Source organism: Papio anubis, chromosome 20 (genome assembly GCF_008728515.1).
Source record: "Papio anubis isolate 15944 chromosome 20, Panubis1.0, whole genome shotgun sequence".
NCBI lineage: Eukaryota > Metazoa > Chordata > Mammalia > Primates > Cercopithecidae > Papio > Papio anubis.
Window position 1 is genome coordinate 34776409 of NC_044995.1, and position 27809 is coordinate 34804217.

The following is a 27809-nucleotide window of genomic DNA, read 5'->3' on the forward strand; positions in this document are numbered from 1 at the left end:
AGCAGTGCCTCCAGCAGGAAATGATCCTAATCATAACAACAGCCACAGAGTGACCAGGCACCGGGTATACCCTGTCTCACAAAGGGGAAAAGTGAGGCACAGTCATGTGAGGCCTCTCGCCCAAGCTCTCATGGGGAAAGCCAGCTCTTCCCAGCTCTAAGTTCATTATTCCTTGTGCTGCAGTTTCCTGGAGCATTTATTGAGCACCTAAGTGAACAGGGCTTTGTGGGCAATGACAGAGCTTAGGGAGCCAGCGCCACCACCATCCATGGCTCAGCCCTCCGTGATGCCCTCCTGTGCAATTACTGATCACCTACTGCTTGTCCATCCCTAGGCTAGCTAAGCGTTTCACACTTTTTTTGTTTTTTTGAAACACAGTCTTGCTCTGTACCCCAGGCTGGAGTGCAATGGCACGATCTCCGTTCACTGCAACCTCCACCTCCTGGGTTCAAGCAACTATTCTGCCTCAGCCTCCTGGGTAGCTGGAATTACAGGCATGCGCCACCACACCCAGCTAATTTTTGTATTTTTGGTAGAGACGGGGGTTTCACCATGGTGGCCAGGTTGGTCTCGAACTCCTGACCTCAGGTGATCCGTCTGCCTCGGCCTCCCAAAGTGCTGGGATTATAGGTGTGAGCCACTGCGCCCGGCACGTTTCCCACGTTTTGTGGCATTTAATCAGCACCGCCCCAGTGAAGTGGGTGCACGTCTGTAGCCAGCCTGTCTCCAGGTAAGTCAAACCCCCTGAACTAACCGCGTGAGACCCCAAGGCAGCCCTTTCACCTCCCTGTGCCTCAGTTTCCTCTGCCACCCAAGGGCGACAGCAACACACCTGGCATGATTCGGTGATCTAATCACAGCAGGGACTGAGAACAGCACCGGCCACCAAGTAAAGGCGAACGCGAGGCTCAAAGAGGCCGAGAATGCCTGACCAGCCAGCCAGCGCTCCACCCAGCATTAATCAGAGGGGTCCAGCCGGTGCCCTGGCTCTGCGCCCCCAGCCCCACCCCCGCCCTCTCACAGCCAGAGTGGGAGTGTTGTGATAACCCGCAGCCCCCGTTTCCTCCGGGCCAGGAAGGAGCCAGGCAGAGGAAGTATTAAGAGGAGTAATATAAGCACTCCCCCCTGCGAGGCGGAGGCCAGAGCAGGCCGGGTGGCAAGCAGGGACGGTGCACTAGACGGCAGGAGTGAGCAAATGGGTCTGGCCATGGAGCATGGAGGGTCCTACGCTCGGGCCGGGAGCAGCTCTCGGGGCTGCTGGTATTACCTGCGCTACTTCTTCCTCTTCGTCTCCCTCATCCAATTCCTCATCATCCTGGGGCTCGTGCTCTTCATGGTCTATGGCAACGTGCACGTGAGCACGGAGTCCAACCTGCAGGCCACTGAGCGCCGAGCCGAGGGCCTGTACAGCCAGGTCCTGGGGCTCACGGCCTCCCAGACCAACCTGACCAAGGAGCTCAACCTCACCACCCGCGCCAAGGATGCCATCATGCAGATGTTGCTGAGTGCCCGCCGCGACCTGGACCGCATCAATGCCAGCTTCCGCCAGTGCCAGGGTGACCGGGTAAGGCTGTGGGCAGGACACTTGTCCTGGGGACCCTGGGCAAGCCCCCTCACCTCTCTGAGCCTGTGTTTCCTCATCCAAGAGAGGGGGACAATCACAGGACAAATATTCTATTTTCTTATGAGACACCGTCTCGCTCTGTCTCCCAGGTGGAGTGCAGTGGTGCAATCTCGGCTCACTGCAACCTCCGCCTCCCGGGTTCGAGTGATTCTCCTGCCTCAGCCTCCCAAGTAGCTGGGATTACAGGCACGTGCCACCATAACCGGCTAATTTTTGTATTTTTAGTAAAGATGGGGTTTCACCATGTTGGCCAGGCTGGTCTCAAACTCCTGACCTCAAGTGATCCACCCACCTTGGCCTCCCGAAGTGTTGGGATTACAAGCGTGAGCCACCACGCCCAGCCGACAGATTTGATTTTTTTTTTTTTTTTGTAAGAGCCAGGGTCTCCATCTGTATCCTGGGCTGGATGGAGTGCAATGGCTATCATAGCTCACTGCAGCCTCAATCTCCTGGGCTCAAGTGATCCTCTTGCCTCAGCCTCCTGAGTAGCTAGGACTACAGGCATGTGCCACCACACCCAGCTAATATGTTTATCTTTAGCAGAGATGAGGTCTCACTGTGTTGCCCAGGCTAGTCTTGAACTCCTGGGCTCAAGCAATCCTCTCACCTCAGCCTCCCAAAGTGCTGGGATTACAGGGGTGAGGCACTGCGTCCAGCTAATTTTTTTTAAATTTCTTTTCTTTTTTTTGGAGACAGGGTCTCACTCTGTCACCCAGGCTGGAGCACAGTGATGTGAGCATAGCTCACTGCAACCTTGACATCCTGGGCTCCAGCTATCCTCCTGCCTCCACCTTTTGAGTAGCTGGCACTATGGACGTGCCACTATGCCCAGGTCATTTTTTATTTTTAGTAGACATGGGGTCTCGCTATGTTGATCAGGCTGGTCTTGAACTCATGGGCTCAAGCAGTCCTCCCTCCTGGACCACCCAAAGTGCTGAGATTACAGGTGGGCACCACCACACCTGGCAATTTTTTTTTTTTTTTTTTAGATGGAGTCTCGCTCTGTCACCCAGGCTGGAGTGCAGTGGCACGATCTCGGCTCACTGCAACCTCCACCTCCCAGTTTCAAGTGATTCTCCTGCCTTAGCCTCCTGAGTAGCTGGGATTACAGGCACGTACAACCACACCAGCTAATTTTTGTATGTTTAGTAGAGACGGGGTTTCACCATGTTTGCCAGGCTGGTCTCAAACTCCAGACCTCAAGTGATCCATCCCCCTCAGCTGCCCATAGTGCTGGGATTACAGGCATGAGCCACCATGTCCTGCCCTGGCGCCCTGGCTAACTTCTTCTTTAGAGACAGAATCTCACTATGCTGCCGAGGCTGGTATTGAACTCCTAGGCTCAGCCTCATAAAGTGCTGAGATTACAGGCATGAGCCACCATTCCTAGCCAGCAACTTTTTTTTCTTTTTTTTACTGTAAGTATATTCCATACAATATTTGAGATATAATTTTGAAAAAATTATTCGTTGTCTTTTTGGAATCCAAGTTTAGCTCTCTTCCTGTGTGTTAATTGGCAGTCCTGAGCCCATAACTTACTATGCATAAAGCTCCCAGAATGTGGCAGCACACACTAGCTGCAAATAAGAAGTGGCTGAAGACTGGCTACAGTGGCTCACACCTGTAATCCCAGCACTTTGGGAGACCGAGGCAGGAGGACCACCTGAGTCCAGGAATTCAAGACCAACCTGGGCAACATGGTGAAACACTGTCTCTACAAAATGTACAAAAACTAGGTCAGGCGTAGTGGCTCACACCTGTAATCCCAGCACTGTGAGAGGCCGAGGTGGGTGGATCACTTGAGGTCAGAAATTCGAGACTAGCCTGGCCAACTTAGTAAAATCCCGTCTCTACTAAAAATATAAAAATTATTAGCCTGGTATGGTGGCACGTGCCTGTAGTCTCAGCTACTCGGGAGGCTGAGGCAGGAGAATCGCTTGAACCTGGGAGGCAGAGATTGCAGTGAGACGAGATCTCACTACTGCACTCCAGCCTGGGCGACAGAGGGAGACTCTGTTTAAAAATAGATAGATAAATAAATAAATAAATAAATACGTACATACAAAAATTAGCCAGGCATGGTGGCACGTGCCAGTAGTCCCAGCTACTTGGGAGGCTGAGGTGGGAGGATCGCTTGAGCCCAGGAGGTCAAGGCTTCAGTGAGCCAAGATGGTGCCACTGTACTCCAGCCTGGGAGACTGAGTGAGATCCAGAATGGAAAAAAAACACACACACACACACAAAAGGATGGACTGAATAAAAGTTCACAGTGTTTTGTTCCTATTCAATTCTAGCATGTATAAACAGTCCACATTTGCCGTATGCTGGGTGTTGAATTTAGAAATATTAACTCATTGCCAAATCCCAGGAAGTAGGGAGAAGCTTTCGTTGTTTTGGTTTGGTTTTTTTGAGATGGAGTCTTACTCTGTCACCCAGGCTGGAGTGCAGTGGCGCGATCTCGGCTCACTGCAAGCTGGGCCTCCTGGGTTCACTCCATTCTCCTGCCTCAGCCTCCTGAGTAGCTGGGACTACAGGCACCTGCCACCACACCCGGCTAATTTTTTGTGTTTTTAGTAGAGATGGGGTTTCACTTTGTTAGCCAGGATGGTCTCAATTTCCTGACCTCGTGATCCCCCTGCCTTGGCCTCCCAAAGTGCTGGGATTACAGGTGTGAGCCACTGCGCCCAGCCCAGCTAATTTTTCTATTTTTATTTTTATTTTTATTTTTTTTGAGATGGAGTCTCGCTCTGTCACCCAGGCTGGAGTGCAGGGGCCGGATCTCAGCTCACTGCAAGCTCCCCGTCCCGGGTTCATGCCATTCTCTTGCCTTAGCCTCCTGAGTAACTGGGACTACAGGCGCCCGCCACCTCGCCCAGCTAGTTTTTTGTATTTTTTAGTAGTGATGGGGTTTCACCATGTTAGCCAGGATGGTCTCGATCTCCTGACCTCGTGATCCGCCCGTCTCGGCCTCCCAAAGTGCTGGGATTACAGGCTTGAGCCACCGCGCCCGGCCGATTTTTCTATTTTTAGTAGACACCGGGTTTCACCGTGTTAGCCAGGATGGTCTCGATCTCCTGACCTTGTGATCCACCCGCCTCAGCCTCCCACAGTGCTGGGATAACAGGCGTGAGCCACCGCACCTGGCTGTTTTGTTTTGTTTTGTTTTGTTTTGTTTGAGACAGGGTCTCCCTCTGTTGCCAAGGCTAGAGTACAGCGGAAGGTCTTGGCTCACTGCAACCGCTGCCTCCCAGGCTCAAGTGATTCTCTTGCCTCAGCCTCCCAAGTAGCTGGGATTACAGGTGTGCCCCACCATGCCGGGCTAATTTTTGTATTTTCAGTAAAGACAGGGTTTCGCCATGTTGGCCAGGCTGGTCTCAAACCCCTGACTTGAAGCGATCCGCCTGCCTTGGCCTCCCAAAGTGCTGAGATTACAGGAGTGAGCCATTGTGCCCGGCCAGCAGAAGTTTTAAACCCTTTGCAGGCAGGAAAGTGAAGGCATGAGAGGGGAGTTGACTTTCTTGAAGTGTCAGAAACAGGCGGGCTCTCTGGGCACAGTCACAGCTGCAAATCTGGGGTCTCCTGGAGACCTTTGCGCCACTCTCGCACCCTAGCTTGTGTCAAACACACTAGACAATTATCCCCATGTTCTCAGACACAACTTCGTCCCGGGGGTGTCCTGCCTGCCCTGAGACATTGTGGGGAGCAGGTGTGGGGCTCTCTCCTTAAGGGTGAGGTGGGTGAGAGATGGGAGGGTGGGGTGAGGAAAGGCTGAAGAGGCAGCTTCGAGGTCTTCCAAGGAGGTGACCTGGCTGGCCAGGGCCAAGGCAGTGGCAAAGACAGGCCTCCCATAGGACCTCAGACCGCCCAGCCCTCCACACTGGGCAGGAAGGTAAGCTCAGCCCCTCAGACCTGCGCAAGGCAGAACTCGGTCTCCTCACCTCAGACCCCTAATGGCAGGGCCATACTTGCACCACAACCCCCTTGCTCAGAGCCCCAGAGGTAGGGCCCTGTCTCCATCCCCAAAACCCCAGGGCAAAGCACTGTCTCCCCAGATGCCCAGAGTATGGTGGTTCTCACCTCAGCCCCCCAAGATGGGGTGGAACACCCCTCAGTCCCCAGGGCACAACTGTGCCCCTTCCCTCAGACTCTCCTAATAGGGTCCTGCCTGCCCCCTCAGATCCTCAGATGAGAGCCCTGCCTGCCTCCCCTCTCAGACTAGAACCTGGCTAACTGGTGTCTTTTCTTTTTTCTTTTCTTTTTTTTTTTTTTTTTTTTTTTGAGACAGAGTCTAGCTCTGTTGCCAGGCTGGAGTGCAATGGCACGGTCTCTGCTCACTGCAACCTCCACCTCCTGGGTTCAAGCAATTCCCCTGCCTCAGCCACCCGAGTCTCTGGGACTACAGGCGCCTGCCAATGCGCCTTGATAATATATTTTTTTTTTTTTTGTATTTTTAGTAGAGACAGGGTGTTTCACCATGTCAGCCAGAATGGTCTCAATCTCCTGACTTCATGAGCCGCCCGCCTTGGCCTCCCAAAATGCTGGGATTACAGGCGTGAGCCACCACACCCGACCTGTCTTTTCATTTTAAAAAAATTATTTATTTAGGCCGGGCGCAGTGGCTCACGCCTGTAATCCCAGCACTTTGGGAGGCCGAGGCGGGCGGATCACGAGGTCAGGAGATCGAGACCATCCTGGCTGACATGGTGAAACCCCGTCTCTACTAAAAATATTAAAAATTAGCCAGGTGTGGTGGCGGGCGCCTGTAGTCCCAGCTACTCGGGAGGCTGAGGCAGGAGAATGGTGTAAACCCGGGAGGCGGAGCTTGCAGTGAGCGGAGATCCGGCCACTGCACTCCAGCCTGGGAGACAGAGCGAGACTCCGTCTTAAAAAAAAAAAAAAAAAGGCCGGGCGCGGTGGCTCAAGCCTGTAATCCCAGCACTTTGGGAGGCCAAGACGGGCGGATCACGAGGTCAGGAGATCGAGACCATCCTGGCTAACCCGGTGAAACCCCATCTCTACTAAAAAATACAAAAAACTAGCCGGGCGTGGTGGCGGGCGCCTGTAGTCCCAGCTACTTGGGAGGCTGAGGCAGGAGAATGGCGTGAACCCGGGAGGCGGAGCTTGCAGTGAGCTGAGATTCGGCCACTGCACTCCAGCCTGGGTGACAGAGCGAGACCCCGTCTCAAAAAAAAAAAAATTATTTATTTAATTATTGTATTATTATTATTATTATTGACACAGAGTTTCACTCTGTCGCCCAGGCTGGATTGCAGTGGCACGATCTCAGCTCCCTACAACCTCTGCCTCCTGGGTTCAAGTGATTCTCCTACTTCAACCTCCTGAGTAGCTGGGATTACAGGCACCCGCCACCAAACCCAGCTAATTTTTTGTATTTTTAGTAGAGATAGGGCTTCATCATGTTGGCCAGGCTGGTCTGAAACTCCTGACCTCAGGTGATCCACCTGCCTCAGCCTCCCAAGACACTTCTTCTCTATTAAAAAAAAAAAAAATTAAAAAAAAGAAACTAAAAAATTACAGCCTTTTTTTTTTTTAGAGACAAAGTCTCACTCTGTCACCCAGGCGGGAGTGTGGTGGCATGATGATACCTCACCACAGCCTCAAACTCCTGGGCTGAAGTGATCCTCCCACCTCAGCCTCCCAGGTAGCTGGGACCACAGGCACATATCACCATGCTCAGCTAATTTTTTTTTTTTTTTTTTTTTTTTGAGACAGAGTCTCGCTCTGTCGCCCAGGCTGGAGTGCAGTGGCCGGATCTCGCTCACTGCAAGCCCGCCTCCCGGTTCACGGCCTCCTGCCTCAGCCTCCCGAGTAGCTAGACTACAGGCCCGGCCACCTCGCCTCGGCTAGTTTTTGTATTTTAGTAGAGACGGGGTTTCACCGGGTTAGCCAGGATGGTCTCGATCTGCTGACCTCGTGATCCGCCCGTCTCGGCCTCCCAAAGTGCTGGGACTACAGGCTTGAGCCACTGCACCCGGCCATTTTTTTTTTTTTTTTTTTTTTAGAGACATGGTCGCATTACGTTGCCCAGGCTCAAGCAGCCTCAAGCAATGTTCCCACCTCCGCCTCCCAGTGACTAAGGCTTTTGAGAACAGAAGGCATTCCCCATGTCCCCCCAGGACATTCATCCAGGGCTAGCTTCAAAAGGACGAAGGACAGAGAGTTGCAGAAAGACAAACTCTCCTCATTCTTCATATCTTATGATATTTCTGCAGAGGGTTCTCGTCCAAAGTTTGAAAGGCACAGCTTTAGTTTGTTAAATTGTGAACACTTTCTTTAAAAACAGCCTTGCTGGCCAGGCGTGGTGGTTCACACCTGTAATCCCAACATTTTGGGAGGCCAGGGTGGGTGGATTGCTTGAGCTCAGCAGTTTAAGACCAGTCTGGGCAACATAGTGAGACCCCATCTCTATAAAAAGTACAAAAATTAGCCAGGAGTGATGGCATGCGCCTGTAATACCAGCTACTTGAGAGGCTGAGGTGGGAGGATTGCCTGAGCCTGGGGAGGTTGAGGGTGCAGTGAGCTGTGATGGCACCACTGCACTCCAGCCTGTGTGGCAGAGTGAGACCATGTCTCAAAAAATATAAAATTAAATTAAAATAAAAACAGCTGGCTGGGCGTGGTGGCTCACGCCTGTAATCCCAGCACTTTGGGAGGACAAGGCAGGTAGCTGAGGCCAGTGGATCACTTGAGGTCAGGAGTTCGAAAGCAACCTGGCCAACATGATGAAACCCCATCTCTACTAAAATACAAAAATTAGCTGGGCATGATGGTGCACCCCTGTATTCCCAGCTACTTGGGAGGCTGAGGCATGAGAGTCGCTTGAACCTGGGAAGCAGAGGTTGCAGTGAGCTGACATCACGCCACTGCACTCTAGCCTGGGCAACAGAGCGAGACTCCAGCTCAATAATAATAATAAAAAATAATTTTTAAAAACAGCTTTATTGATATATAAGTGTACAATTTGTTGATTTTTTTTTTTTTTTTAGATGGAGTCTTGCTCTGTCGCCCAGGCTGGAGTGCAGTGGCACGATCTCAGCTCACTGCAAGCTTCACCTCCCGGGTTCACGCCATTCTCCTGCCTCAGCCTCCCAAGTAGCTGGGACGACAGGCGCCCGCCACCACGCCTGGCTAATTTTTGTATTTTTAGTAGAGATGGAGTTTCACCGTATTGGCCAGGATGGTCTTGATCTCCTGACCTTGTGATCCACCTGCCTCGGCCTCCCAAAGTGCTGGGATTACAGGCATGAGCCACTGCGCCCGGCCAATTTCATGATTTTTTGTACATTCACAGAGTTGTACATTCATCACCATGATCCATTTTAGAACATTATTTTAGAACATTTTCACCTTCCCAGAAGAAAACCCACGTCCCCATCAGCAGTCACTCCCCATTCCCCTCCCCCAACCCCTGGCAGCCACCAACCTGCTTCCTGTCTCTATGAATTTGCCTGTTCTGGGCATTTCATGTCAATGGAATGTCGCACAATGTGGCCTTTTGTGTCTGGCTTCTCTCACTTGCACATCATGATTTGGGGGTTCACACACATTGCAACATGGATCAGTGCTTCTTTCCTTTTTATGGCTGAATCATGTTCTATGTATGGAAGGACACATTTTGTGCCTCGATTCATCTGCTGACAGGCATTTGGGTTCTTTCCACCTTTTGGCTACTGTGAATTGAGCTGCTGTGGACATTACTGGCAAGTTTATGTGAGAATATGTTTCCATTGCTCTGGGTATATGCTGAGAAGTAGAATTGCTGGGTCACGTGGTAACTATGTTTAACATTTTGAGGAACTGCCAGACTTTCCCAAAGCAGTTGCAACATTGTACATTCTCATTAGTACTGTCTGAGAATTCTGATTTCCGCATATCCTCATCAACACCTGTTACTGTTCATTTTGGGGTTTTATGGGTTTTTAAAATAGCCACTCTCGTGGGTGTGAAGTGGCATCTCACTGTGGTTTTGATTTGCATTTCCGTAATGGCTAATGATTTTGAGTATCTTTTGATATACTTGTTGGTCATTTGCATATCTTCTTTATTTTTAATTTTAATTTTTTTTTTTTTTTTGAAACAGAGTCTCACTCTGTTCCCCAGGCTGGAGGGCAGTGGCACAATCTCGCCTCACTGCAACCTCTGCCTCCCGGATTCAAGCGAGTCTTCTGGCTCAGCCTCCTGAATAGCTGGGACTACAGGCATGCGCCACCATGCCCAGCTCATTTTTGTAATTTTAGCAAAGATGGGGTTTCGCCATATTGGCCAGGCCGGTGGTGGGCAGATCACTTGAGGTCAGGAGTTCGAGACCAGCCTGACCAACATGGTGAAACCCTGTCTCTACTAAAAATACAAAAATTAGCCAGATATAGTGGTGCACACCTGTAATCCCAGCTACTCAAGAGGCTGAGGCTGGGGAATCACTTGAACCCGGGAGGCGGAGGTTACAGTGTGCCAAGATCATGCCACTGCACTCCAGGCTGGGTGACGGAGCGAGACCCTGTCTCGATAAAAAAAAAAAAGAAGATTGTTTTTTTAAAAGACTCTTGTTTGCCTCATGAGATGGTGTTAGCATTTGTATTAATTTGCTAGGGCTTCCATGACAAGGTATTACAGACTGGGTGGTACCAAGATCAAAGTGTTAGCAGTGTTGCTTCCTTCTGAGGCTGTGAGGGAAGGATCTGTTCCTGGTCTTTTTTTTTTTTTTTTTTTGAGACTGAGTCTCACTCCATCACCCAGGCTGGACTGGAGTGCAGAGACGTGATCTCGGCTCACTGCAACCTCCACCTCCCCGAGTTCAATCAGTTCTCTGCCTCAGCCCCCCGCGTAGCTGAGATTACAGGCACCCACCAACACGCTCAGCTAATTTTTTTTTTTTTTTTTTGAGATGGAGTCTCGCTCTGTCGCCCAGGCTGGAGTGCAGTGGCCGGATCTCGGCTCACTGCAAGCTCCGCCTCCCGGGTTCACGCCATTCTCCTGCCTCAGCCTCCCAAGTAGCTGGGACTACAGGCGCCCGCCACCACACCCGGCTAGTTTTTTGTATTTTTTTAGTAGAGACGGGGTTTCACCATGTTAGCCAGGATAGTCTCGATCTCCTGACCTCGTGATCCACCCGCCTCGGCCTCCCAAAGTGCTGGGATTACAGGCTTGAGCCACCGCGCCAGGCCACAGCTAATTTTTTTGTATTTTCAGTAGAGACGGAGTTTCACCATCTTGGTCAGGTTACTCTTGAACTCTCCACCTTTTGATCCACCCGCCTCAGCCTCCCAAAGTGCTGGGATTACAGGCGTAAGCCACCGCAGCTGGCGTGTTCCAGGTCTTTCTAACTGGGCTTGCAGGTGGCATCTTCTCCCTGTGTCTGCTCTTGGTCTTCCTTCTGTCCGTGTCTCTGTGTCCAAATCTCTTCTCTTTATAAGGACATCAGCCATGTTGGATTAGAGCCCACCCTAAGAACCTCACCTTAACTTAATTACCTCTCTGAAGACCCTACTTCTGCCAGGAGAGGTGGCTCACGACTATAATCCTAGCACTTTGGGAGGCCGAGGGGGGCGGATCACCTGAGGTCAGGAGTTTGAAACCAGCCTGGCCAACATGGTGAAACCCCGTCTCTACTAAAAATGCAAAACTTAGTTTGGCCAGGCGCGGTGGCTCACACCTGTAATCCTAGCACTTTGGGAGGCTGAGGCGGGCGGATCACCTGAGGATGGGAGTTTGAGACCAGCCTGGCCAACATGGAGAAACCCTGTCTCTACTAAAACATACAAAATTAGCCAGGCGTGGTGGCACAGGCCTGTAGTCCCAGCTACTGGAGAGGCTGAGGCAGAAGAATCACTGGAACCCAGGAGTTGGAGTCTGCAATGAGCTGTGATCACTCCACTGTATACTAGCCTGGGCAACACAGTGAGACCCCGTTTCTTTAAAAAAAAAAAAAAAAAAAAAAAGGCCGGGCGCGGTGGCTCAAGCCTGTAATCCCAGCACTTTAGGAGGCCCAGACGGGCGGATCACGAGGTCAGGAGATCGAGACCATCCTGGCTAACACGGTGAAACCCCATCTCTACTTAAAAAAATACAAAAAACTAGCTGGGCAAGGTGGCAGGCGCCTGTAGTCCCAGCTACTTGGGAGGCTGAGGCAGGAGAATGGCGTGAACCCGGGAGGCGGAGCTTGCAGTGAGCTGAGATCTGGCCACTGCACTCCAGCCTGGGCGACAGAGCCAGACTCCGTCTCAAAAAAAAAAAAAAAAAAAAAAAAAAAAAAAAACATTCAGGGCTCGGATGGATCCTTTGAGCTCAGGAGTTCCATACCAGCCTGGACAACATGGTAAAACCGCCATCTGTAAGGAAAATACAAAAAATTGGCCAGGAGTGGTGGCGCATACTTGTAGTCTCAGCTCCTCGGGAGACTGATGGAGGAGGATTGCTTGAGCCTGGGAGGTCAAGGTTGCAGAGTGAGCTGAGATAGAGCCACTGCACTCCAGCCTGGGTGACAAAGTGAGACTTTGTCTAAAAAAAAAAACAAAACAAAAACGAGCTGGGCACGGTGGCTCAAGCCTGTAATCTCAGGACTTTGGGAGGCCGAGGCGGGCAGATCACCTGAGATCAGGAGTTCAAGACCAGCCAGGCCACCATGATGAAACCCTGTCTCTACCAAAAACACACACAAAAATTAGCGGGTCGTGGTGGCAGGCCCCTGTCATCCCAGCTGCTTGGGAGGCTGAGAAAGGAGAATTGCTTGAACATGGGAGGCAGAGGTTTCGTTGAGCCAAGATTGCACCACTGCACTCCAGCCTGGGCAACAGCAACAAGAATGAAACTCCGTCTCAAAAAAAAAAAAAAAAATTCAGTTGACCATAAATGTGGATGTAATATTTTTAAAGTTCGTCCATGTTGTAGCATGTATTTATACTTTGTGTCTTTTTATTTCTAGATAGTAGTAACTGTAAAAGCTTTTGAAAATCAGGCAAACATCCACTATATTTTTATTTATTTATTTTTGTTTGTTTGTTTTATTGAGATGGGGATCTCGCTATATTGCCCAGGCTGGTCTCAAACTTCTGGGCTCCAGTGATCCTCCCACCTCAGCCTCCTGAGTAATTGGGACGACAGGTGTGAGCTGCCACACCTGGCTTCCAACATCCCCTCAATAAAGGGATGAAAGAATTGTGCCCTTGTGAATTCAGCTCACTCCGGCCACTAGGGTGCTCGATCTGGGTCCAGGCAGTCCCGGGGGCAAGACACTAAGCTCTGTCCTGCGCCCTTCCCCTCCCTTCCGGGCAGGTCATCTACACGAACAATCAGCGGTACATGGCTGCCATCATCTTGAGCGAGAAACAATGCAGAGAACAATTCAAAGACATGAACAAGAGCTGCGATGGTGAGTACTAAGGCCGCAGGGAGCCGGGGTGGTGGACTCCCCGCCCAGTGCTCACGGCAGCCCCTAATCTTCCTGGGTCTCCTGGTCCTGTTTCCTTAGCCTTGCTCCTCATGCTGAATCAGAAAGTGAAGACGCTGGAGGTGGAGATAATCCAGGAGAAGACCGTTTGCACTAAGGATAAGGAAAGCGTGCTGCTGAACAAACGCATGGTGGAGGAACAGCTGGCTGAATGTGTGAAAACCCGGGCGCTGCAGCATCAAGAGCGCCAGCTGGCCGAGGAGCAACTGCGAAAGGTTCAAGCCCTCTGCCTGCCCCTGGACAAGGACAAGTTTGAGATGGATCTTCGTAACCTGTGGAGGGACTCCATTATCCCACGCAGCCTGGACAACCTGGGTTACAACCTCTACCATCCCCTGGGCTCGGAATTGGCCTCCATCCGCAGAGCCTGCGACCACATGCCCAGCCTCATGACCTCCAAGGTGGAGGAGCTGGCCCGGAGCCTCCGGATGGGTATCGAACGCGTGGCCCGCGAGAACTCGGACCTCCAACGCCAGAAGCTGGAAGCCCAGCAGGGCCTGCAGGCCAGTCAGGAGGCGAAACAGAAAGTGGAGAAGGAGGCTCAGGCCCGGGAGGCCAAGCTCCAAGCCGAATGCTCCCGGCAGACTCAGCTAGCGCTGGAGGAGAAGGCGGTGCTGCGGAAGGAACGAGACAACCTGGCCAAGGAGCTGGAAGAGAAGAAGAGGGAGGCGGAGCAGCTCAGGATGGAGCTGGCCATCAGAAATTCGGCCCTGGACACCTGCATCAAGGCCAAGGTGGGCATGCAGGCCCCAGAGGGAGGCTGCAGTGGAGTTAGGTCCACATGCCAAGGGGGGGGTGGTGACGTTGAACTTGGAGTTGGCTTTGAGGATGGCTTCCTGTTCTAGGTTGGGTGAAGTACGACTCTCTAGGATCAGGCATTAAGATCAGGATAGAGCTTGGAATGGGGATGGGCATTGCGAAGCGTGTAGGGTTAAGAATGGAATTAGAGTGCCGGGCGCAGTGGCTCATGCCAGTAATCCCAACACTTTGGAAGGCCAAGGCGGGTGGATCATCTGAGGTCAGGAGTTCGAAACCAGCCTAGCCAACATGGCGAAACCCCTTCTTTACTAAAAATACAAAAATTAGCAGGGCGTGGTGGCAGGTGCCTGTAATCCCAGCTACTCAGGACTCTATCTCAAAAAAAAAAAACAAAAACTTGGAATTAGAGGTAGGGTGGATATCGGGTCTAGGGCTGGGTGAGGGGGTGGATCTAGAATTTCTGTTGCCTTTGGGTTTGGGTTGAGTTGAGGCATGGAGGTCGGATTTAGGATGGATGCTGTGATGACCTGTTGGTGGCTATCCACTCTACGGATGGTTATAGGATTGTAGTCATGTGGATGGAGAAGTTTGTTGGCATTAGGATTGGGGTAGAGTTTGGAATTAGGAATGACATTGAGGAAGGATTAAGAATTGAGGCTGGCTGGGTGTGGTGGCTCACACTTGTAATCCCAGCACTTTGGGAGGCCGAGGTGGGAGGATAGCTTAAATTCAGGAGTTCAGACCAGCCTGGGCAATATAGCAAGACCCCCACCCCAGGCTGGGTATGGTGGCTCACGCCTGTATTTCCTAGCACTTTGGGAGGCCGAGGTAGGTGGATTGCCCGAGCTCAGAGTTTGAGATCAGCCTGGGCAACACAGTGAAACCTCGCCTCTACTAAAATACAAAAAATTAGCTGGGCATGGCAGCGTGTATCTGTAATTCCAACTACTCGGGAGGCTGAGATAGGAGAATCTCTTGAACCCAGGAGGCAGAGGTTGCAGTGAGTCAAGATCACACCATTGCACTCCAGCCTGGGTGACAGAGCAAAACTCCGTCTCAAACAAACAAACAAAACACAAAACCCCATCCCTACAAAAAAAAAAAAAACTAGGCCGGGCGCGGTGGCTCAAGCCTGTAATCCCAGCACTTTGGGAGGCCGAGACGGGCAGATCACGAGGTCAGGAGTTTGAGACCATCCTGGCTAACACGGTGAAACCCTGTCTCTACTAAAAAATACAAAAAACTAGCCGGGCGTGGTGGCGGGCGCCTGTAGTCCCAGCTACTCGGGAGGCTGAGGCAGGAGAATGGCGTGAACTCGGGAGGCGGAGCTTGCAGTGAGCTGAGATCCGGCCACTGCACTCCAGCCTGGGTGACAGAGCGAGACTCCGTCTCAAAAAAAAACAAAAAAAATTAGCCAGGCTTGGTGGCAGACGCCTGTAATCCCAGCTGCTTGGAAGGCTGAGGCATGAGAATCACTTGAACCCAGGAGGCAGAGGTTGCAGTGAGTCCAGATCGCGCCACTGCACTCTAGCCTGTGTGACACAGCAAGACTCCGTCTCAAAACAAAAGAAACCCAAACCTCTGCATCATGCAATATACCCAGTGTAACAAACCTGCACACATCCCCACTAAATCTAAAATAAAATAAAATCTGCTCCAAATCCTAAAAAAGAAAAGTGAAAGAATTGAGGCTGGGTTTGAGTGTAGGGAGCTGGTGGGTTATTCTACTGTTGGCATTGGGATTGGGGTTAGGGTCAGAGTTAAAATCCTGTATTTGAGTTGAGTTGAGGAACCAGGGGAGTTGGTTTAGCGTTGGGAGTGATACTGGGGTGAGGATGCCTAGAGGAAGAGTTGATGTGAAGGTTGAACTCCTGTTTAAGTTGGGCTGAGATGAGTTTTTGGTCACTGCTGTGTCTAGAGTTGACTTGAGTTAAAGTTAGGATTTCACTTAGGATTTCGTTGATTTTAGAAGGGGGTTGAATTTGGAATTTGGATGGTGAGAAAAGCTTGCAAATTGAGTCAGGGATGCTTGTAGGGGGTGAGGTTGGGTGAAGAATGATCTAGGATCTCATTTGCTTTGGGACTGAGTTGAAGCACTGAAGTCGGATTTGAGGCTCTGGTAGTTGGAGGTGACTGGTGCATCTAGAAATGCTTAGAGGTTGCAGCCAAGGGTGAATTTCAGATTTCACTGGCATTGACATAAGGATTGGTATTGACAATGGGTTAGGAGTTGAGCTCGGGTTGGTTTAGGGTGACTGGTGGAAGGCTGAGTGGGCTTGCAGTTGAGTTGAAGGATTGGGTGACCCTGGGTTATGGCTGGGGAGACATTGGGGTTGAGTGACGATCAGGGCTGGGTTGAGAGTAAAATCTGGGGTAGATGGCAATCTCGGGGTGGAACTGGGTTGAGGTGAATTTGGGGTAACTGACCAGTTTAGGACGGTTTCCGGTTAATATCAGGGGCTCGATAGGGCCTTAGGATTAGGGTGAAGTTTGGGTTGGGATTGGAACTGAGTGTGGATTTAGGATGGGAGCTAGGTAGAGGCTGGGATCTGGGGTTGAGTGGGTGCTGAGCATGACATTGCACAAGTGTTTGTAGGAAGGCATGGTGGAGGCCAGGGCTGGGGCTGGGGAAATGGATATTTTCTCTCCTTTTTTTTGAGACAGAGTTTCGCTCTGTCGCCTAGGCTGGAGTGCAGTGGTACAATCTCAGCTCACTGCCACCTCCACCTCCCAGGTTCAAGTGAGTCTCCTGCCTCAGCCTCCCCGAGTAGCTGTGATTGCAGGTGCCTGCCACCACGCCTGGTTGATTTTTTTTTGTATTTTTAGTAGAGATGGAGTTTCGCCATGTTGGCCGGGCTGGTCTCGAACTCCTGACCTCAGGGGATCCACCCTCCTTGGCTTCCCAAAGTGCTGGGCGTGAGCCACCACGCCCTGCTGGAAATGGATATTTTCATAGTGGTTGGGTCAAGAGAATGGTTGGAGTCAGAATGAGATCTGAAGACATGGTCAGATCCAGTTTATAATTAGGACTGGGTTTAGGTTGGGGCTTGATTCTGAGATTGACTTTTCATGTTGGGATCAGATTTTAGGTGATTGAGTTCAGAATTGGCCTTGGATTTCAGGTTTTGGGGGATTGGCTCAGGGATATTCCAGGGGTGGCATTTAGGATCGGGGTCCAGCTGGTCTACAGGGTAGGCTGACTTCAGCCTGAAGGGGGCTGTGGTGGGTGAGTAGACTCCGATGGGGTCATGGGTTGGACCTGGATTCACCCTGAGGCTCTGATGGAGATAAGGGTAGACCAGCTGTGCAGCATGGGGCCTCGGGACTGCTGAGGTGAGCAGTCCCACAAGTCCCCAAGCCATCTGAAGTCTTGTGGTGGGTGCAGGTGATTCTATGTTCATGACCATGTGTGTCTTTCTACATGGGGTCTCTTACGCTGCCCTGGAAGGACTTTAGAGACACTGGTCTTGAAGGGCATGAAAGGGCAGAACCCAGCCGGGCGCAGTGGCTCAGGCCTGTAATCCCAGCACTTTGGGAGGCCGAGGCAGGCGGATCACCTGAGGTCAGGAGTTCGAGACCAGCCTGGCCAACATAGTGAAACCCCACCTCTATTAAAAATACAAAAAATTAGCCAGGCATGGTGGCGCGTGCCTATAGTCCCAGCTACCCGGGAGGCTGAGGCAGGAGAATCGCTTGAACCTGGGAGGCGGAGTTTGCAGTGAGCCAAGATCACGCCACTGCACTCCAGCCTGTGCAACAAAGCGAAACTCCATCTCAAAAAAAAAAAAAAGGCAGAAGCCTGTCTGGGAAGCCCTGGCTTCTACCAACCTCCCTCCATCTTTCTTTCACAGTCGCAGCCGATTATACCAGTGCCACGGCCCATGGGCCCTGTCTCCAACCCCCAGACCATCGGTGAGTGACAAAAGACAGAGCCAAGTAGGGGAGGGGCCCCTTTCCACCTCGAACCCCACCCCAGCCTCACTCTCCCACTCCCCTGGGCTGCCAGCCCATCCCTAGCCCAGGGGCAGGGGCTACTGAAGCTGTAGGTCAAGCCTCACCTCTCCCTCCCTCCACAGACCCAGCTAGCCTGGAGGAGTTCAAGAGGAAGATCCTGGAGTCCCAGAGGCCCCCTGCAGGCATCCCTGTAGCCCCTTCCAGGTAAGGCACTGGGCAGGCTGCAGTTGTTCAGTCTTAGGGCTGTGGGCAAAGCTAGGACCAGGACTGAGGGTGGAGGGAGGCTGATCTCACACTTGCTTCTTCCTTAATTGAGCACCTGCTGTATACATGTATGGTTGGGCGTGAGGGACACAGCAGTATCCAAGACACACCCAGTTCTGTCCTCATGAAACTCCCTGAGTAGTGGGTGAGACAGTGTCATGATGGGACTACCAAGGAACCTACAAGTATTAGGCACCTACTGTGAGCCCCACGCAGTTCCAAGTACTTTGCAAGATTAATTCATGTAATCTTCACAACTAAACAACAATAGTAGGGCAAACCACTATTCTACCCACTTTCCAGATGAGGAGAGTGAGGCACAGAGAGGGCATGCATTGTACCCCAGGGAGCACAGCACAACTGGGACACGAACCCAGGCCATCGGACCCCAAACAGGCAAGAGAGAGCCTTGGTGAGGAGGAGCTGGAGCATGCGGAGCTGGCCTTAGGGAAAGCAGGGGGAACAGTGTTCCAGGCAGCAGGAACAGCCAGATCAAAGGCCTGGAAGCTGGATAGGGGTGAGGGAAGGTAATGAGCAAACGGAGAGAGGGGGGAGTGGCATCCAGGAGTGATTCCTGACCTTTAATTTCTAGAAAATGAGTCTCAGCTGGGCATGGTGGCTCATGCCTGGAATCCCAGCTACTCAGGAGGCAAAGGCACGAGAATCGCTTGAACCTGGGAGGCGGAGGTTGCAATGAGCCGAGATCATGCCACTGCACTCCAGCCTGGACAAGAGTGAGACTCTGTCTCAGAAAAAAAAAAAAAAAAAAAGAGGCCAGGTGCGGTGGCTCACGCCTGTAATCCCAGGCCGAGGCGGGCGGATCACAAGGTCAAGAGATCAAGAGCATCTGGCCAACACGGTGAAACCCCATCTCTACAAAAAATACAAAAAGTAGCTGGGCATGGTGGCGGGTGCTTGTAGTCCCGGCTACTCGGGAGACTGAGGTAGGAGAATCACTTGAACCCGGGAGGCGGAGATTGCAGTGAGCCAAGATCGCGCCATTGCACTCCAGCCTGGCAACAGAGTGAGACTCCATCTCAAAAAAAAAAAAAAAAAAAAAAATCCAGTTACGGTGGCTCACGCCTGTAATCCCAACACTTTGAGAGGCCAAAGCGGGTGGATCACCTGAGCTCAGGAGTTCAAAACCAGCTTGGCCAACATGGTGAAACCCTTCTCTACTAACAAAACAAAAAAAAAGAAAAATACAAAAATTAGCCAGGTGTGGTGGTGGGCACCTGTAATCCCAGCTACTTGGGAGGCTGAGGCAGGAGGACCACTTGAACCCGGGAGGTGGAGGATGCAGTGAGCCGAGATCGCACCACTGCACTCCAGCCTGGGTGACAAAGAGAGACTCTGTCTCAAAAAAGAAAAAAAGAGTCTCAACTAGGCACTGTGGCTCACACCTGTAATCCCAGCACTTTGGGAGGCTGAGGTCAGAAGATAGCTTGAGTCCAGGAGTTCAAGACCAGTCTGGGCAACATAGTAAAACCCCCTCTGTACAAAAAATACAAAAATTACCCAGGTGTGGCGGTGTGCACCTGTAGTCCGAGCTACTCAGGAGGCTGAGGTGGGAGGATCGCTTGAGCCCAGGAGGTGGAGGCTGCAGAAAGCAAAGATCGCATCCCTGCACTCCAGCCTGGGAGACAGAGTGAGACCCTATCTTGGAAAAAAAAAAAAAAAGACAGTGTCTGAAGTCAAGGGCCTGGAAATGCTTTGCTAATTGCAAGGTGCCATCCAAAAATGGCCAGAGCAAGGGGCTAGGGGCCTCTGTAGGAAGCAGCAAGGGCTCCTGGCACATGCTCACGTCATGGCTTGAGGCCTGTGCCCCCGGCCTCCTCCCAGAGTCAGTCACTTCTCAGAGGGCGGCCTGTGCGTCACAGGGATGGTGACTCAGGCCACCGCCCCAAGAACTGCCTGTGCTCTCTTTGGGGTCCTGCTGCACCACTGACGGAGTCAGGGCTGGCACTGCCATTTGCAGTTTAGGACCCGAGGCTCAGGAAGGCACCAGGACTTTAAGTCAGATCCCTTTGACCCCAAACACTGTGCCAATGACCATTTTGCCACGGGGCTATTGTCAATCTGGGTCTATTGCAGCCTCAGAGGCATAATACGGGATTTCTGGCCAAGTAGATTTCCGAAAGCTTTGCCACCAACTCCCCAGGATGCAGCATGTCCAGCTCCATTTCCACCTCTTCTTTTTTTTGTTTTTTGTTTTTCCTTCTTGCATACCCTCTCCAACAGGGAGCTCACTCCCTTGCCAGGCTGTCTCTCAACCCCTTTGCTCTAGATGGCTCAGTTCTCAGCCCTGAGCAGCCCACAGGGAGGGAAACAAAAAGGTGAGGAGGAGATTCCCCACTCCAAGCAAACACAATTTTCCTCTCTCCATCTTGGCCCAAAGCCCTCATGGCAAGGAAGGAGGTTCTATTATTATCCCCACTTCTCAGAGGAGGAAACTGAGGCCCCAGGGAAGTGAGCAGCCCGGGGTCACACAGTGGAGAATCAGGGCCAGGCCCGGGCTCCCAGCCCAGGACTGTCAGGGCCTCGGCTGAGAACCGGGGAAGCTCTTGACATTGTTTACCCCAAAATGACGTCCATCTGCTGAGAAAACAATGTGTGCTTAAGCCTGAATCTCGCCACCTCCTCTCCTCACGGTTGCAGGAAGGGCCTCTGGCCTGCTGGCTTCTGCCCTTGACTCACCCTCCCCTGAGAGACGCTGGGGGCAAGTGGGCTGGGGTTGTCTGCTCTGGGTTCACTGGGCAACTTGGGGAGAGTCACTGGAATTTTATTTATTTATTTATTTATTTATTTATTTATTTTTTGAGACGGAGTCTCGCTCTGTCCCCCAAGCTGGAGTGCAGTGGCGCGATCTCGGCTCACTGCAAGCTCCGCCTCCCGGGTTCATGCCATTCTCCTGCCTCAGCCTCCCGAGTAGCTGGGACTACAGGCGCCCGCCACCGCGCCCAGCTAATTTTTTGTATTTTTAGTAGAGAGAGGGTTTCACCGTGGTCTTGATCTCCTGACCTTGTGATCCGCCCGCCTCGGCCTCCCAAAGTGCTGGGATTACAGGCGTGAGCCACCACGCCTGGCAATTTTATTTTTTTTAATCATTATTTCTTTTTTTTGAGACAGGGTCTTGTTCCGTCACCCAGGCTGGAGTGCAGTGGCACAATCATAGCTCACTGCAGCCTCGAACTCCTGGGCTTAAACAATCCTCCTGCCTCAGCCTCCACAGTGGTTGAGCCTATAGGTACACTCCACCTTGCCCAGCTAAATTGTTATTTTTTTGTAGAGACAGGGGTTTTGCTATGTTGCCCAGACTGGACTCGAATGCCTGGCCTCAAGTGATCTTCCTGCCTCAGCCTCCCAAGTAGCTGAGTCACTAGAATTTTAGATGCACCTAATGAGGTGCTGGGACAAGACTCAGCATTAAATCACCCACCTCATGCATCAGGAGAGTTGATTTTTCCTTTTCCACTCCTTTTTTTTTTTTTTTTTTTTTTTGAGACGGAGTCTTGCTCTGTCGCCCAGGCTGGAGTACGATGGCACAATCTCGGCTCACTACAAGCTCCGCCTCCTGGGTTCACGCCATTCTCCTGCCTCAGCCTCCCGAGTAGCTGGGACTACAGGCACCCGCCACCACGCCCAGCTAATTTTTTGTATTTTTAGTAGAGACGGGGTTTCATCGTGTTCGCCAGGATAGTCTTGATCTCCTGACCTTGTGATCTGCCCGCCTCGGTCTCCCAAAGTGCTGGGATTACAGGTGTGAACCACCGCGCCCAGCCTTTTTTTTTTTTTTTTTTTTTTTTTTTGTTGGAGTCTCACTCTGTCCCCTAGGCTGGAGTGCAGTGGTGCAATCACAGCTCACTGCAACCTCCGTCTCCTGGGTTCAAGGAATTCTGCTGCCTCAGCCTCCTGAGTAGCTGGAATTATAGGAGTATACACATCACACCAAATTTTTGTATCTTTTTTTACAAAATTTGTAAAAATTGTGAGGTTTCACCATGTTGGCCAGGCTGGTCTCAAACTCCTGGCCTCAAGCAATCTGCCCTCCTCGGCCTCCCGAAGTGCTGGGATTACAGGTATAAGCCACCCCCTCTGGCCTCCACTCTTATTCTTTCTTGTTTTGTTTTGTTTTTTGTTTTTGAGACGGAGTTTCACTCTTGTTGCCCAGGCTGGAGTGTAATGGCCCGATCTCGGCTCACCGCAACCTCCACCTCCCAGGTTCAAGCGATTCTCCTGCCTCAGCTTTTCAAGCAGCTGGGATTACAGGCATGCGCCACCATGCCTGGCTAATTTTGTATTTTTAATAGAGACAGGGTTTCTCCATGTTGGTCAGGTTGGTCTCGAACTCCTGACCTCAGGTGATCCGCCCACCTTGGCCTCCCAAAGTGTTGGGATTACAGGCGTGAGCCACCACACCTGGCCCACTCTTATTCCTTCTAAGCCTTGATAAATCTCATTTTAGCGGGATGCAGTGGCTCATGCCTGTAATCCTAGCACTTTGAGAGGCTGAGGAGGGTGAATTGCTTGAGTCTAGGAGTTCAAGGCCAGCCTGGGCAACATAGCAAGTCCTCGTCTCTAAGAGAGAAAAAATAAAATCCTCATCAATATAGTATAGTGTTTAGTTTAAAAAAATAAAATAGACAAAGCCTCAGCTGGTATTTACTTGCTCTAACAGCTTCCAGACACTTGCGCGTCTCCCATGTTCCCAAATTGATGGCCGACGCAGGACCCCGCTTCAGCTGGGATTCAGCACGAGGTCTTGCTCTTATGGAAAAAAAATGTTTATTTTTCTTTTGAGATGGAGTCTCGCTTTGTCACCAAGCTAGAGTGCAGTGGCGCAATCTCTGATCACTGCAACCTGTGTCTCCCGGGTTCAGGCGATTCTCGTGCCTCAGCCTCCCGAGTAGCTGGGATTACAGGCACATGCCAGCATGCCCGGTTATTTTTTGTATTTTTTAGTAGAGACAGGGTTTCACCACATTAACCAGGCTGGTCTCGAACTCCTGACCTCAGGCAATCCACCCGCCTTGGCTTCCCAAAGTGTTGGGATTACAGGCATGAGCCAAGGTGCCCAGCCTATGGAAAATTTTAAAGTCATTTTCTGTTGGTGGTATGTGCACCAGCTTTCCTTTACTTGATGAGATTGAGTGTCCCTTCCTGAAGATCACATGAGGCAGAGGAAAAACAAACAAACAAAAAAAACAAAAAAGAAGAAGTAGAGACTGAGTGTCTTTGGAAATCAACGTAAGTTTCTTTAAACACGATATAAAGACAATAATGGCTGGGTATGTTGGCTCACACCTGTAATCCCAGAACTTTGGGAGGCTGAGGCAGGTGGATCACGAGGTCAGGAGTTCAAGACCAGCATGGCCGATACGGTGAAACCCTGTCTCTACTAAAAATACAAAAAATTAGCTGGGCATGGTGGAGCGTGCCTGTAATCCCAGCTACTCGGGAGGCTGAGGCAGGAGAATTGCTTGAACCAGGACCTGGGAGGTGGAGGTTGCAGCGAGCTGAGATCACACCACTGCACTCCAGCCTGGGCTACAGAGCGAAATTCCGTCTTAAAAAAAAAAAAAATTAACCAGAACTGATGGCATGCACCTGTAGTCCCAGCTACTTGGGAGGCTGAGGCAGGAGGATTGCTTTAGCTGAGGAGGTCAAAGCTGCAGTGAGCTATGATCACGCCACTGCACTCCAACCTGGGTGACAGAGGAAGACCCTGCCTCTAAAACGTTTTTTATTTTTATTTATTTTTTTTATTTTATTATTATTTTTTTTTGAGACGGAGTCTCGTTCTGTCGCCCAGGCTGGAGTGCAGTGGCCGGATCTCAGCTCACTGCAAGCTCCGCCTCCCGGGTTTACGCCATTCTCCTGCCTCAGCCTCCCGAGTAGCTGGGACTACAGGCGCCCGCCACCTCGCCCGGCTAGTTTTTTGTATTTTTTTAGTAGAGACAGGGTTTCACCGGGTTAGCCAGGATGGTCTCGATCTCCTGACCTCGTGATCCGCCCGTCTCGGCCTCCCAAAGTGCTGGGATTACAGGCTTGAGCCACCGCGCCCAGCCTAAAACGTTTTTTAAAGGGCAAATATTAAGTAAATCTTGGTCCAGGAGCAATGTGGCTGAATATGGCAAAAATTGCAATGGGAAGAGCTTTTTTAAAAAAAGATTGTATTATTTATTTTATTATTATTATTATTATTATTATTATTTTGAGATGGAGTCTCACTCTGCCACCCAGACTAGAGTACAGTGGTGTGATCTCAGCTTACCATGACCTCCACCTCTCAGGTTCAAGCGATTCTCCTGCCTTAGTCTCCTGAGTAGCTGGGATTATAGGTGCCCGCCACCACACCTGGCTAATTTTTTTGTATTTTTAGTAGAGATGGGGTTTCCCCACATTTACTAGGCCGGTCTTGAACTCCTGATCTCAGGTGATCTGCCCGCCTCAGCCTCCTAAAGTGCTAGGATTATGGGTGTGGGCCACCACACCTGGCCAATATTTTATTTTTATTTTATTTTATTTTAATGTAATTTTTTTTTTTCTGGAGACAGAGTCTCGCTCTGTGTTCCAGGCTAGAGTGCAATGGTGCAATCTCTGCTCACTGCAACTTCTGCCTCCCAGGTTCAAGTGATTCTCCTACTTCAGCCTCCCAAGTAGCTGAGATTACAGGCATAAGCCACCACACCTGGTTAATTTTTGTATTTTTAGTAAAGACAGGGTTTCTCCATGTTGGCCAGGCTGGTCTCAAATTCCTGACCTCAGGTGATCTGCCCGCCTCAGCTTCCCAAAGTGCTAGGATTACAGGTATGAGCCACCACCACGCCCAGCCTTTTTTTTTTTTTTTTTTTTTTAATCTTTTTTATTTTTTGAGAGAGTCTTGCTCTCTTGTCCAGGCCACAGTGTGGTGGTGTGATCTCGGCTCACTGCAACCTCCACCTCCCAGGTTCAAGCGATTCTCATGCTTCAGCCTCCCAAGTAGCTGGGATTATAGGCATGTACCACCACGCCCGGCTAACTTTTGTTATTTTTAGTAGAGATGCGGTTTCACCAGGCCAGGCTGGTTTTGAATTCCTAGCCTCAAATGATCCGTCCGCCTCGGCCTCCCAAAGTGCTGGGATTACAAGTGTGAGCCACCGCGCCTGGCCATATGGGCTTAAGATGGGAGTCCAGGCCTGGCTCTGAGCCGGGCACATGGTTAATGTTGTTCAAGTTCCTGTTACGACTCTCATAATTCGTTTGTCCATTCGAGCCGTATTTATTGAGCAGCTGCTGGGAACTGGGCATGGTATTAGGTGCTGGGAACAAGGCAGAGAAACCGCTGCCCTCAAGGGGCTCACAGTCTAGTGGGAGAGATGGATGACAAATCAGATGAACGGGTCACTCAAGGGCCCTTTGGTGATGGGGAGACAGAGAAAGGGGCAGGAAGCGTAAGAAGGTTGGAACTTTCTACCAGAGACAGGGCAGGCTACACCGAGGAGGTGATATTGAAGCAGACACCCAAAGGAGGTGAGGGAGGAGCCATGGAGGGATCCCGGGAAGGGTGCGCCAGACAGAGGACACAGCCAGGGCAAAGGCCCCAAGGTGGGACCGTGCCATGTGTGTTTGAGGGGAGGAGGCCAGTGTGGCTGGAGCGGAGTGATTGAGGGGAACAGGAGGAGGAGGTAAGGGCAGGGAAGTGATGGGAGCTGATCAAGCCCTGTCTGTGGCTGCTGTGAGGACCTGAGCAGACGGGGGATGTGCATGACCCAGTTCAAGCATCCACAGGTTCTTCTGGTCACTGTTGGGGAACAGACTGGGGGACAAGGAGCTGGGGACCAGGACAGAGGCGGTTGCACTAGTTCAAGTAATGATGGGGGCTTCGATGCCTCTGTCTCTGAAAGATGGAGCCTTGCAGGCTGGCAGCAGGGACCAGAGCTGGGTAAATGCTGGTTGAGGATGGAGTCTGGGGCCAGGGCCAGGGACCAGAGCCAACCAAGGAACGTGAGGCCGCTCGGGCCCCAGGGAAGAGCCGGGGAAGGAAGGGAGAGGACCAGCGGAAGCGGGACTTGGCCACAGCCCCCTCCTCCCCCAGCAGGAAACAGCCTCTCAGCCAACCCCTGACCCCTCACAGGAACCTCTGCCAGGCCCAGGAGAGGGGAGGGTATCCCGGATAGCAAGACAACTCCACTCGTGCAAAGGCAGCGGGACTGGGGGTGCGGAAGCAGTGTGATGGCTCTTGGAATTGTTGGGTCTTTGGCATAGTAGGAGTCCCTGATGGGGATGCCTGGGAGGGGCAGAGGGGTGGAGCCCCGAATGCCGTGTTGTAAGGCTTGGACTTTGTCCTGAGGGCACTGGGGAGCCACGGAGGACATGTGAGCAGGAGCAGGCAAAAGAGGGAGACTGAAGCCTTGCCTTGGCAACCAGCGTAGGTGTCTGGGGGAGCGGAGGCTTTGGGGTAAATTCTCAGTATCCACAGAATGTTGGGAGGCACTGGGGAGAGTCAAACAAGCTGTAGCAGAGGCTTGGGGCTTGGAAGTGGCCACTCAGAGCCTAAGTATCTTCATCTGTATAATGGGGAGGAACACACCTCAGTCTCACCATCCTGGGGAGGTTCAACACATGAGACTTCCATGGCGAGGCTGAACCTGAAGGAGCCCTGGGGTCCTGAGGAACAAGTAGGGGCCCAGGGTGGGAGGAGGCAGGGCCGGGGTCCCCAGGATGTTGTGCCCCCACTGAGGACGAGCCTCCAGGCCCGGCGAGGTTTGCCCTTCCCTCTGTCTGACACTCTGTTGTGTTACCATCCCCTTCCTGCCCTAGTGGCTGAGGAGGTTCCAGGCCTGAGGACCAACGGATGGCCCGACTCGGCGGTTTGCGGAGGATGCAGTGAGATGCTCGCAGCGCCCGACACTACCCCCTCCCGCCGCCCCCAACCACCCAGGGCCACCATCAGACAACTCCCTGCATGCAAACCCCTAGTACTCTCTCACACCCGCACCCGCGCCTCATGATCCCTCGCCCAGAACACACAGCCGCGGAGATGACGTCACGCAAGACCCGGCGCTGACGTCACATATCACCGTGGTGATGGCGTCACGTGGCCATGTAGACGTCACGCGGCCATGTAGAGGTCACGAAGAGATTTAGCGATGGCGTCGCGCAGATGCGCACGTCGCACACAGACATGGGGGGCGTGGCATGACGTCACAATAAGATGCGGCAATGGCGTCACGGGCCACGTTGACGTCGCACGTCATGTCAATGTCACATAGAGGCGGCGATGGCATCACACAGATGGTGATGATGTCATACACAGACACAGTGACAACACACACCGTCACAACGTCACCTATAGATATGGCACCAACATCACATGCCCGCATGTCCTTTCACACTCTTTCTACCCAATTCTCACCTAGTGTCACATCCCCCCGACCCTGGCACACGGGCCAAGGTACCCACAGCATCCCACCCCCTCCCGCACAGCCCTGGGCCCCAGCACCTCCCCTCCTCCAGCTTCCTTGCCTCCCAGCCACTTCCTCACCCCCAGTGCCTGTACCCGGAGGTGAGAACAGGAAGCTATTCACCTCCGCTTCTTGAGTGTGAGTGTTTCCAGGCCCCCCTTGGGGCCCTGATCCGGGGGTGAGGGTCATCTGCTGTCGGGAGGGGAGCCATTCCTTCTCCGCCCACTCCCAGCCCTGCCTGTGGCCCGTTGAAATGTTGGTGGCACTTAATAAATATTAGTAAATCCTTCAAAGA

At 51.9% G+C, this 27809-nt stretch overlaps 1 protein-coding gene across 1 annotated transcript; it reads left to right on the plus strand.

Annotated features, from left to right (window-relative positions):
• Positions 1-1085: 1085 nt before the first annotated feature.
• Positions 1086-27809, plus strand: PLVAP (plasmalemma vesicle associated protein). The gene is made up of 6 exons (XM_003915137.5): positions 1086-1564; positions 12917-13013; positions 13113-13825; positions 17702-17762; positions 17927-18008; positions 26871-27809. The coding sequence occupies exons 1-6, from the start codon at positions 1196-1198 to the stop codon at positions 26875-26877; spliced, it is 1329 nt and encodes a 442-aa protein (XP_003915186.1). The 5' UTR covers positions 1086-1195; the 3' UTR covers positions 26878-27809.